This window comes from Lepidochelys olivacea, assembly GCF_965140295.1.
Source record: "Lepidochelys olivacea isolate rLepOli2 genome assembly, chromosome: 24".
Taxonomy (NCBI): Eukaryota; Metazoa; Chordata; order Testudines; family Cheloniidae; genus Lepidochelys; species Lepidochelys olivacea.
The window spans coordinates 8,443,548-8,455,554 of record NC_140434.1 but is presented as its reverse complement, the minus strand read 5'-3'; the positions used below and the strand labels follow the sequence as shown (position 1 = coordinate 8,455,554).

The window sequence follows — 12,007 nt, the reverse complement described above, 5'->3', positions numbered from 1 at the left end:
AGCTACCTTGAAGATGCAGTCACCGGCGCAGCTATTGATCCTGTTCTGCTGTTGCTTGTGAAATAAAACTGCTTCAGTGGGCCTAAGTACAAAACCATGGGAAGTTTGATACACCACCTACAGTACCTAGAACGTCTTTAATCTTGTAGCTGCTGAGGGCAGTGGAGCATTTCATTTTGCAGGGTTGGGGAAACAACTTCATGGACTTTTATTGTGATAAACTCCTGCGTGGTTTACCAGGATGATGGTGGTTGAATTCTTAATCTCTGTATTAAGTGAGATCCAGATTGTCTGACAAGAGAATCTGGTAGTGTGTCGCTGTCCTTGGGCTGCTGAGAGTTCTGGAGCTGTCCGGACGTGCCTCGGGGTAGGGAGACTAAATGCAGCAGGGGAGGGTTGTGCACTAAGGCTCGGCAGACCCATGGATTCAACTTGCAGCTCTTGACAGCTTCCCAGTGCAACACCTGAGTTTCCCAGCTCTAAAATGATGATACTCCCTTACCCACAGGTGTGGTGAGGAGAGAGGCATCCATGTTGGTGATGTGCTCAGAGACAATGGTGCTGTGTATGGGGGGGATGTGTGTGCTACGTACTGTGCTTTGCCAAACTCGGGGTTCTCAACCTTGTAACCCCCTACTGTTTTTAGTGCACCAACTTGAGCAGAGCTAATGCCTGTCTGTCTACCTGTGCTGGGAGTCGTGCACACAACTGCTGTTAGATGTACCCTGCGCATTGTCTCGAGGAGGAGCCAACCCTCCTGGTGTGCCAGGGTTGCTGTTCCCTCCCTCCCTCCCCACTCCTTGAGAGGCCAGGCAGCTCAGCAGAATTTCTTAAAGGAATCTGTGGTCACCAAGGGATCTAATTGTCTGTAGTTCTTTCTCTGATTTTTTTTTTTTTAATCTGAGGCAGCCGGAGGCTGGAGTCACGAACATGCAACTGGGGTGAGTGGCGGGGGTGCGGTTCACCTCGATGTGGCTCTCTCGAATGCTGACATCTCTCCGGTGAAGGGGATTTTGTTGGCCATCTTCTAAGCCGTCTCACTTGCCTGCTTGAAGGCTACCAGAGCACACTGAAGCTGCTGCATTATCTACATCTAAGGATCTGTTCATTCCACCACACAGATGCTGCTAGTAATGGGGTGGAGCGTGGCAGCTTGAGGAGGTGAGGCATGATACTGTCTGCATCAGAAAGTGCTTGGAGAATTAAACCCCAAAGGCTGAGACTTTGGGCCTAATTCCTTATCTCCTTTGCGCTGTCCAGAGCTCTCTAAGAACCCCCAGTTTTAGGTCTCTTTTAATTCCCTGACCTTTAACCCCTCATTCACCTTTCTTTTGGCTGCTACTATGGAGTAACTAACCTTAAACCGCAGAGAAGTGAATACTGCACACAGCTGCCTGAGCCTGCTATGGCGTCCTTGGGTAGCTAGGAGGGATGCTGCTTGCTTTAGGTGTGCCCAGAGCCAGTATCTGGGGAGGCTGAGAGGCTGTGCTCTCAGTGTATGTTGCTGCCAGAGCTGGGCCTTGCTCCGTGGGGGGTCTGTCTCTCAGCCTCCCTCTCCCTCCTGATAAATCTACTGTCCCTGCCTAAACCTCACCCGTTCCAGCTTTATCCAAGTGTCCCCATGGTGCTCCATTCAGACCTCCTTCCTTTGCCTTCTGCTGGGGTTTGCCATGGGCCTAAGGCCCTGGGCAGGACTCCTGGGTTTCAATCCCTGGCTCTGCCACAGCTTCAGATTGTGATCTTGGTGCAAATTGCTTTCCTCTGCCCCAGCTTTCCTCCTCTGTACAAGAGGGAGGAGGTGGACTCGTGATGGGGGCTTTTTGCTGTCAGGCTCAATTCACTCATGGGCCCCTGGTGCGAAGGCACAGGGCTGAGGAATGGGATAGAGCTTGCAGGAATCAGGGCCTCCTTTCCTCTCCCTTTCCAAGAGTCTTGATCTCTGCTCACCTAGGCTGAAGGACTGGGTGGTGCTGTCTGCTCTGCCTCACCATCCTGTAGGCCCTGGTTTCGCAGATGGCAGAAGGCTGACCCCTGTCCGCCCACTGGGGTGACAATTCCCAGGGACGTTAGCTCCATTGTGGCTGCTGTGACATGATGAGGTAGTTGGAGTGAGTGAGTCTGAGGCCAGAGGGGAAGTGAAGGATCCCCAGGAGATCTGCATAGTGGACTGCTTCCTCACCATTGCTCACCCCCTGGAGCTATCCATTCCCTTTCCACCACCCTGCTCTCCTCCTGACCCCACACTTTCCTTCCAGGAGCCTGTCTACACTAGGTGAAAATGCAGGATGGCTCCTGGCAGCTGTGTTTTCAGATGTTTTTTGAGGGGCAGGGAGGGAGAGGGTTAAATTGTGTCACAGGCTGGGAGTGTAAATTGTGTTGTCCGCCTCTCCCGGTTTCCCTCTTCCTTCCTACTCCTGGCTCGCCAGACTCATGGGATGTAGCCACCCTCATCTCTGGCAATCTCCCCTGGCTCCCCTTTGAGTCCAGACTGGTCCTTGTCCTCCCCTTCATTTACTTCCACCTCTTTCCCACCCCGACACTGGCTGCCTCACCGTGCCTTGACATAATCTCCGTGCCGTTGGTGCAAGTCTTCTCCTCGGAGTTTGCAGCCAATGAACAGGCAGCTCCCCGTAGGATTACCTCACCACCCTGCATGTGCCTGCAATACGAGGTACGCCTGGGGCGAACGTATCCTGGCTGCCACGGCTACGTTGTATTTTTAAGTGTAGATGTACCCTCAATCACTGGATTCTGTCCTCACAGCCAGCATGCCAGGGCTTGTTGAAGGACCAACTGGCAATCAAATAAAGCTGGCGGTTCTTGGTTTGTTCCTGAGGGGACGTAGGGACCAACCTCAAGAGTTTAAAAAATCAGAAGTTGAGCTCCCCACAACTACTGAGCTTTCAAATGAGCACCATGGAAGGTGGAGCTCTTTAGTCGCCTTCTGATTATGGCACCTCTTCTAGTTTTCTCCAGTCACCAGAGCTAGAATATGTATTTTTTTTAAGAATGCTGAGACTCTCATGTAGTCACCTGGCTGTGGGAGCGGAGACGTTAAGAAAACCCACCAACTATCACAGGTCTTGCAATCAATCTGCAGCACTGATGCTGTTGCTTTGATGATTGATCAGGCATGACAGCTGGTGGTGGTCTCCCAGTTGTAGAGGAGACCAAAGATTGACTAGAGCCCAGCTTGCCTCTGAAATGGCTGGAAATAAGATGACTAGGGAGGGGAAGGAGAATGCAACCTGGAGGTGTTGACGGAGGGCTCCTATAGCGAGTCTTAGCTCTGTGCAGATGCCCAGGCCAAATCCTGACTAAACGGGGGGCAGGATGGGGAGGAATTCTGCTGACAGCCAAGTGAGGGAAGCAGTTTCTGACTCTTTAATGCACAGACAGAGACTGAGGTCAGCCGGCAATTTCTCAGGATCTCTTCTTTCCCTTCACCCTACACCCACCAGCTCATTCTCTGCAAGGACCCTAAAATTGGGGGCCAACCAGCTGGACTGGCCCACAGGTCAGGGAGAGCAGGGAAAAGAAGGGACCAAGTCACCTGGGTCTGGGAATAGGTTAATACAATGAAAGGACTCTATGGCAGGAAGGCGTTTGTAGCAGGTATTCTCTGGCATCAGCCCCTGCATCGTCCCAGATGGGAATAGGACGAATATGAAGGGAACTTGAGGGGGAGGGCTGGAGATTGGCAAGGGAGACAGATGCTGCAGAAGGGGTCACTTTCTGTGCTCCTCTCCCTTCCCTGTGTTCTCCCCCTTCCCCCTGCTGTTACAAAGAGGTTAGGGTGACCAGACAGCAAATGTGAAAAATTGGGATGGGGCTGGGGGATAATAGGAGCCTATATAAGAAAGACCCCAAAATTGGGACCAAGAATAAATTGTCTGAATTTCTAGGCCCGATGCCCTGGAGCCAGAGATTCAATTTCTGGTTCAGGGTTGACTCGGCCCTTCATTCTCCCAAGGCAGATGCATCGAAGTTCTACCCTGCTTGCTCTTTCAGCATGATTCAGACAAGACTGTAGAGACCCAAGGCCTTGTCTGCTCTGCAGGATGCAGGGGTTTCTGTAAAAACTGGGGCTTGCTCTAGTATCCTGGCCAAAGTGGTTAGCCCCATTTATACAGCTGGGGAGTATTAGAGATAGAAAGAATGAGCAGGAGGACCTAGATGCGGATTGAGTAAACGGGCTTCTTTATGGGGGTACTTGTTCCTTTCTACCCAATTGTTGAGTAAGCCCTGAATTAGTCACATCACACTCTTTTTATCTGTTAATATGTAAATAACCACATTTACTACAACACCCCCAAAACCCTTATTTGATAATATGAATGCCCATATAATGAATATTAATAGCTACATACTGAATATAATTATACCTGCCCCTGTTTACATCATTAAGCATATTATACAGACATTTTTATCTTGAAGACACATTAAAGTGAGCTGTAGCTCACGAAAGCTTATGCTCTAATAAATTGGTTAGTCTCTAAGGTGCCACAAGTCCTCCTTTTCTTTTTGCGAATACAGACTAACACGGCTGTTACTCTGAAACATTTCTTTGCAGTAACTGTAGCCACAAGTTCCCTTTAAGCAACAGTTCATAGGGGAGGGAGGAAGGGGCCATGACCCTGAGCTTGTTTATGTAGCTGGGAAAGAAGGAGGAAAGGGGGAGATAACACATTTCTCATGCAGCTGCAACACTTATCTCTCCTTAACAAGCAGAAGGGAAGGGAAAGGGGTGGCAACTTTATCTATCAGGCAAAAAGACAGTGCCTGCCTATGCCTTTACTCCCTATTACCATGATAGTGGCTCCCAGGTCTTTTCTTAACCCTTACATACCCCAACAGGGAGACTGAGGCGCGGGGAGATGAAGAGACTCACCCAAGCTTGGACCTTCGTGGCAGTGCCAGGAATACAACCTAGGAATCTCAGCTCCCAGTCCCCTTATGCTTAACTGCTAGACCATTTTCCTTCCCTTGACTGTTAGCAGAACGCAGGAGTCCTGGCTCCCGGTTCCCTGCCGGAGTTGGGATAAGACTATGACAAACCATGGAATTCTCTGTTCACTCACATGCAGTGGGGCTGGTCTTTTGGAGCAGGAAGATTTTGAGTTCTAGCCTTGCTGCTACTTAGAGTTTCCATAGTGGTTGCTGCTTGCAGCATAGTGTCAACAGGGCAGCTCCAGGATGCTTCTGATTACTTGCCATGTTCAGGATTGCTACCTGGTTTCAGAGCTGCACGTCTGATGCTGCGTAGCACGCGACCCCTGCTAGATGCACCACACAGTGCAGCCTCGGAAGCTCTCCCCCGGCTGGTGCAGCTGGCATCATTTGCAAACATTTGTGAGATTCAGCCATATTAGTGCATATGTGTTGACAGTAAATACAGCAGTTGCCAACACCCACTTTTCTGTATCCTTGAGTTTCTCTCTCTCTCTCTCTCTCGTTGAGAACTTGCTGCTTTTCCGGCTGGAACAGACCTTCTGAGCTAAACGCTTTGGGATCAGCTGCAACCAGCTTTTGTTGGGGTGGGGTAAGCGTGGGGTTCCCTGCCCTGCTTGGTAGAGGGAGACTATATCAGAGTGAAAGGAATTGACTAGTGTTGCAATGTCTCATACTCTCCCCAGCCAATGATATAACAGCACGGCACCTCCACCTTCTGGATGATGGGTGTGCTGGAAGGGGGTACATTCCAGTAAATGGAGCCCAAGCAGCAGCAGACATTTTGGAAGCTTTCTCATATGCCTCATTTCACTGTGGAGGGGGCCTTTCTAAAGGGCTAGCCTAGGAGGATTACGGTGCCACGCTAGCTAGGAGGATCTGTTGCCTCATACGCAGTTTGTAAGCTCTTTGGGACAGGGATCATCTTTGTGTTGTATGTCTGTACAGCGCCTAACACCACAGGGTCCTGGTCCGTGACTGGGGCTCCTAGGTGCTACTGCAATACAGATACATCATAATAATGGCCTGTGATGGAACTTGTGGGAGCTGGAACGTGGTGTAACATGTAATTTCTGACACAACATGGTGTAGGGCGAAGGCTGGATGCATGCCCACCATGTCGGCCTGGCTGTGGGGGCGTGATGACATTTCAAAAAGCAACGACATTGCAGAGTGATGCAGGTGATATCACACCACAATGTGTTGTCAGCCTAGACATGTGTCACCGTGGCACTTCGTCACAGTGGCCATGACATCATAATCTGTTGCTACATCATGTGATGTGATGGTGGTTTTTTGACATGATGGGATTCCAATGCAATGGGCTGTCATGAGAGTAAACATGATGACATCGCAGTCTGATGACATCTCAGGGCGGCTTGGTGCCCTCGCAGTTGCTATGGCAATGAGTGACAGCTGCCATCTGTGGTGAGAGGGTGCGGTCAGAGATGATGCCCCATCCCAGGGAGGGCTCAGGTCAGGGCTCACAGGCCCCAGGCAAAACTACAACCCAGAGCGCCCACCTCTTCCCACACACCTGTGGCTGGGGTTCTCCTTATGAACTACATCTCCCATGAGGCAGTGCTAGGGCTTGTGGAACTACAATTCCCATGAGCCTCTGCAGCTGGCAGATGGCTGAACTACCTTTCCCATGGAGCTATGGGGGCAACAGCACCTGTGTCACCCATGAGGCTTGGGGGGGTTGAGGTGACCCCAGACTACATTTCCCAGGGTGCCATGCTTCCCAGCATCCCAGACTCCATTTCCCATAGCGCCATCTGTCCCCAAACTCTTCAGACTACATTTTCCATGGGGCCGTGTGCCCCTTAGTTTCCCAGAATAAATGTCCCATAGGGCTATGCACCCCTCAGGATCCCGGGCCTACATTTCCCACAAGGCCCACCAGGCTGGGCTCCACTGACTACATTTCTCCTGGTGCCCCCAGTATTCCTGGACTACATTTCCCATAGTGCCATGCATCACCAGGCTCCCCCCGACTCTATTTCCCATGACGTCCTGTGCGCCTCAGATTCTCCAGACTACATTTCCCGTGGTGCCATGCACCCCTCCCCCTGGCTTCCTGAACTACATTTCCGATAGTGCCCTGCGCCCCTCAGAGACCCTGAACTACATTTCCCATGGCGCCGTGCGCCCCCGAAGCTCCCTGAACTACATTTCCCATGGTGCTGTGCGCCCCCAGGCTCCCTGAACTACATTTCCCGTGGTGCCGTGCTCCCCATCAGGCTCCCTGAACTACATCTCCCTTAGCACTTCGGCGGCCTGGCTACGGTGGCCGGTCAGGGGATCGCGTGACGGCGACGGCCGCGAACTGCTCGGCAAGATGGCGGACGAGGAGGGCGAAGGGCTGCAGCGCTCGGCGCCGGCTCCGCACCGTAACGGGGGGGGCGGGCCCGGGCCGGGGGGGCCCCGCGTCGTCCGCATCGTCAAGTCGGAGTCCGGCTACGGCTTCAACGTGCGGGGCCAAGTGAGCGAGGGCGGCCAGCTGCGGAGCATCAACGGGGAGCTGTACGCGCCGCTGCAGCATGTCAGCGCCGTGCTGGGCGGGGGGGCGGCCGACCGCGCCGGGGTGCGCAAGGGGGACCGCATCCTGGAGGTGTGAGTACGGGGGGGCCGGGCGGAGAGAGAGAGGGGGCGGGAGGGGGACCCCTCAGAGTGACCCTGGGGGGGCGGGGCAGTGGGAGATGGGGGAGGGGCGCCCCTCCCGCCCAGAGTGACGGGGGAAGGGATGGAGGGGGACCCCTGCCCAGAGTGATGGGGGGGGGGGGCGAAGGGCTCCTTGCCCAGAGTGATCCGGGGGGAGGAGGGGGACCCCTCCCCACCTCAGAGAGTGATGGAGGGGAAGGATGGAGGGGGACCCCTCCCCTTGCCCAGAGTGATGGGGGGGGGCAAAGGGCTCCTTGCCCAGAGTGATCCGGGGGGAGGAGGGGGACCCCTCCCCACCTCAGAGAGTGATGGAGGGGAAGGATGGAGGGGGACCCCTCCCCTTGCCCAGAGTGATGGGGGGGTGAAGGGCTCCTTGCCCAGAGTGATCCGGGGGGAGGAGGGGGACCCCTCCCCACCTCAGAGAGTGATGGAGGGGAAGGATGGAGGGGGACCCCTCCCCTTGCCCAGAGTGATGGGGGGGGCGAAGGGCTCCTTGTCCAGAGTGATCCGGGGGGAGGAGGGGGATCCCTCCCCACCGCAGAGAGTGATGGAGGGGAAGGATGGAGGGGGACCCCTCCCCTTGCCCAGAGTGATGGGGGGGGGCGAAGGGCTCCTTGCCCAGAGTGATCCGGGGGGAGGAGGGGGACCCCTCCCCACCTTAGAGAGTGATGGAGGGGAAGGATGGAGGGGGACCCCTCCCCTTGCCCAGAGTGATCGGGGGGGGGGTAAAGGGCCCCTTGCCTAGAGTGATTCGGGGGGTGGAGGGGGACCCCTCCCCACCACAGAGAGTGATGGAGGGGGACCTCTTGCCCTGCCCAGAGTGATGGGGACGGGAGGAGGAGGTGGACCCCTCCCCACCACACAGAGTGACCGCATATTGGGGATGCAAGTACTTGGGGCGCGGGGGACTACTGGAACAGTTTGTATTGTGGTGGTTCTGAGAACCATTGAACTTGTGTCTGATGGAAACCACTTCAAGCCGAGGCATGCAGCAGTGCCCCGAGCACCTATGGACTGGGTCCCTGAAGGGGGAAGGGAGAGCTGAGGGGGAGGAGACCTCTCATGGAGGACCCGGGTGGAACCCCTGAAGGAGAACCAGCCCCAGTGGAGCTGAGCTCAGAGAGCTGTTTTGGGGCGGGGGATGGGGAGATTACATACTGGAGCTGGGACTGTGGGGGACGTGGTAGAAGATGACCTTCTCCCTCAAAATCCCTTACTTCTTGGAGGAGTGGGGCCTTGGCAAGGGAGGGGTGCCATCTTGGGGGGCATTTGGGGCCCTGAGATCTCTAGCCATCTAGGCTGGAGTGCACAAGTCGGGAGCATGGGGGGACTGCCTGATGGCAGACAGGGAGAGGTGATCTTTCTGAGAAACTCTTCTATGGGAGACCAGCAGGGGAGGGGGACCAAGGCTGGGGAGTACCCTGGAGATGGGAGCAGGGCTGGGGAGACTACGGGATGAGGATATGGAGTAGGGCTCTGGGGAGGGGGAGTTGGGGGACAGCAGAAGGGATCAGAGAGATTTCTGTGGGGAGAGGGAACTGTGGTGTGCAAAGGGGTCTGCATCCTGGAGGGCTTGAGCATATGCTGTAGGGGAGAGGGTTAATGCCTTCCCTTGGGAATGGGAATATGCCTCAACCAGGATAGAGACCCCTCTCTGGGAGAATCAGTCTCTCTGTGGGGAGAGGGGAGGTGATCCCTGTCCACATAGGGGGATCCTACTCCTCTGGGACTGGAGGGAATATAGGTCAAGGTGTATAAGGGGAATTACATCCTTGGCAGAGAAAAGGATCTCCCCCACCCCCACCCTCTGGGACTGGAGGGAACATAGGTCAAGGTGCATAAGGGGAATTGCATCCTTGGCAGAGAGAAGGATCTCTTCTCCCCACCCCAGCACATACTCCTTGTGGAGAAGGGAAAGATCTCTCTGGAGATAACCTAGGATATTCTCCCCACCTGTATGTTTCCAGAATAGGGTTTCAATCCCCTCCCCCCCAGCCCTTACATGGAGGAGCGAGTGCAGAGGGAGCCACTTTCTGGAGGTGGGGATGATTTTATTCTCATTTCACATCACTTGGACAGTGGTACTGGACTGTCATTGGTTTCTGGTCACTTGCACTGGTCCTATGCAGAGAAGTATTTAAATCCTGCAGAGGAAATTTTAAATACAACCTCCAACAAAGTCTCTGAATAAAAACATTTAAATCTTTATTATATTGTCTGATTTTTTTTTTTTGGTCAGAACTTAAAATTTGGCCCTAAACTGCTAGGTCATGTCTCCAGTGTTAATTGAGCCTCCTTTATAGCTTGTCCTTGACCTGTTGAGATTTTGAACTGAATTTCCCCTGGCACATGGTAATTCTTCAGGTGGTTTCTGCGGTGCCTCTGGCTGTTTGTGATATTTTCCCTAATTGTGTTCTGCTGTAAGATAAATTAAAAATACGTAAAGATCAATATGTCTGCAGAGTCAGTTATCTTGAAATACTTATTAAATATGAGTGTTTCATAGCAATTAAAAATGCCTTGGTTTCCAGTCTTTGAGGATTTAAGTGTGTGAGGGAGAAGTGGTTTATGTTTTGTCCCACTGGATGGGAAATGTTCTTACAGACCCTTGGTTATGTGAGTATTCATAACCTGTGCTGGGGGAGCCTTGTATCCACAATGGGCTTTCTGCTGTGTGACCCGAATATTTGTGCTTTGACTTTCCTTCACCGAGAACACATTCATTCACTGGGTGAATTCTGCAGCTAGAGGATGTATTTAGAAAACAGTATTTATTGACTGAAGGAATATTTGTATGCGTTACAGGACCCTGAGTCTAAAATCCTCCACCTCCTTGTGCTCCCTGTGGAAAGCACTAAAGAGAATTGAATGTTTAAAATTATTGAAATAGGTTTCGAGGCTATGGGCTGGCTTTGGGGTTTGACCCTGGGAGCCAAGGATTTGCTGTTTGTCCAGGTTACTTGGGGGCAGATCCTCAGTTGGTATAAATTGTCCAGTGGAGCCAGGACAATTAACACCAGTTCAGGATTTGACCCCTAGTTTCTTTCACATGGCAACATGTGGTTTAGTGGTTAGAGCAGAGGCTTGTGAATCAGGACTTCTAGTGAGCTCTGCTCCAGCTCTTGAAAGGCCATGTAGTCTAATTGCTAGAGCAGAGGACTCAGTCAGGACTCCTGGGTTCTATTCCCATCTATTGGAGGGAATATAGAATAGTAGGCAGAGCAGAGAACTGGGACTTGGGATTCCCATGTCTGGCTCTGCCACTGACATAGTGAGTGTTCTTGGGACAAAACACTTTAATCTCTCCCAGTGTCTCTGTTGTAGCACTGGTGAAATAGGAGGGTCCCCAGTGCGAGAAAGCAAATATCAGATCTTACTTTTGTTAACTTAAGTGCATAAATTGGCACCCTAAAAAGTTAATTGTTCCTGATTGCATTTTGTCAGCATGGAGCAGAGGATCCTGTGTCTTTCACACTTAGCTGTGTTATTGCTGGATCCAACCCCTGGAAGTAATTCTAGTATTGCAGCACGTTGGAGGAGAAAACAATAAAACTGACTCCAGAAATAGCATTGATTTCCCTTCCTCTCCACAGAAGCGCAATGATGGGAGTGGGGTTCCCTGGAGCTCGGGAGGCACACATATGTACCAGGTGTGCTGTCGTTTGCTGATTTTGGGGCACACTGAATCCAGTGGTTTCTAGTTGGTTGACTTTGAATAAGTCATTCATTCCATTATAGTGTAACCAGCTCTTAAAGTTAAGTTCTGCAGAGGATCATCTGATGCTGCAGAGATAGTACTGTAGAGATGGACTGTTTTCAAACTTGGGTGTCAAAGCTAACTCATACTTAAGCACAGGGGCTCTGGAATGCCATTTAAAGTGTACGTGTGAGGAACAATAGATCTGCACCCTGCATCAGCCTGACTTCTCTGCCCATGGATCCCTATACCCACCCCTTCCAAATTTGACAAAGTGGTATTGTGACTTGGTGTGCAGGGTTGCAGTGCCACACAGTTTGGCCCAGCCAAAAAGTGGTTGAGCCATGGTCCGGGTGGCCCCCCTGCCCTCCTTCCCAAGCTCCACAGCCTGTGATTAGGTAAATAAATAGGGATCCTGAGACTGAATAGGAATTGTGGAGCGCTGATCATCCCTGAAAATTAGGCCATTCTTTTAGGTGCCTAAATGCATCCGTGTTTGCAAATGCTTATATAGTGTTTCACATCTTCAAAAGCACTAAAACTGTACGCTTCCGAGATGGGCTTTGTTTGGAACTCACATAAGCTGAGGCAAATTCCGTGCAATTTTGCTATAATAAAGCAAAGTAACATTCTTTTAGAGCATGCAACTGGGATGAGGTCTCTTGGTTCCTGTTCCCAGCTCTTCCACTTTCTTGC

General features: G+C 52.2%; 1 protein-coding gene across 6 annotated transcripts in view; it reads left to right on the top strand.

Moving 5' to 3' along the window:
- The first annotated feature begins 7,258 nt into the window (after positions 1-7,258).
- Positions 7,259-12,007, top strand: part of SNX27 (sorting nexin 27) — a 52,078-nt gene continuing 47,329 nt past the window's right edge. For 3 of the 6 annotated variants that reach the window (XM_084613742.1, XM_084613743.1, XM_084613741.1), the window contains exon 1: positions 7,259-7,566. In XM_084613742.1, the coding sequence (XP_084469868.1) occupies positions 7,292-7,566 (275 nt within the window). In that variant the 5' untranslated portion in view covers positions 7,259-7,291. The remainder of the gene's footprint in view (positions 7,567-12,007) is intronic. The other 3 variants (XM_084613745.1, XM_084613744.1, XM_084613746.1) reach the window with 1 other exon arrangement.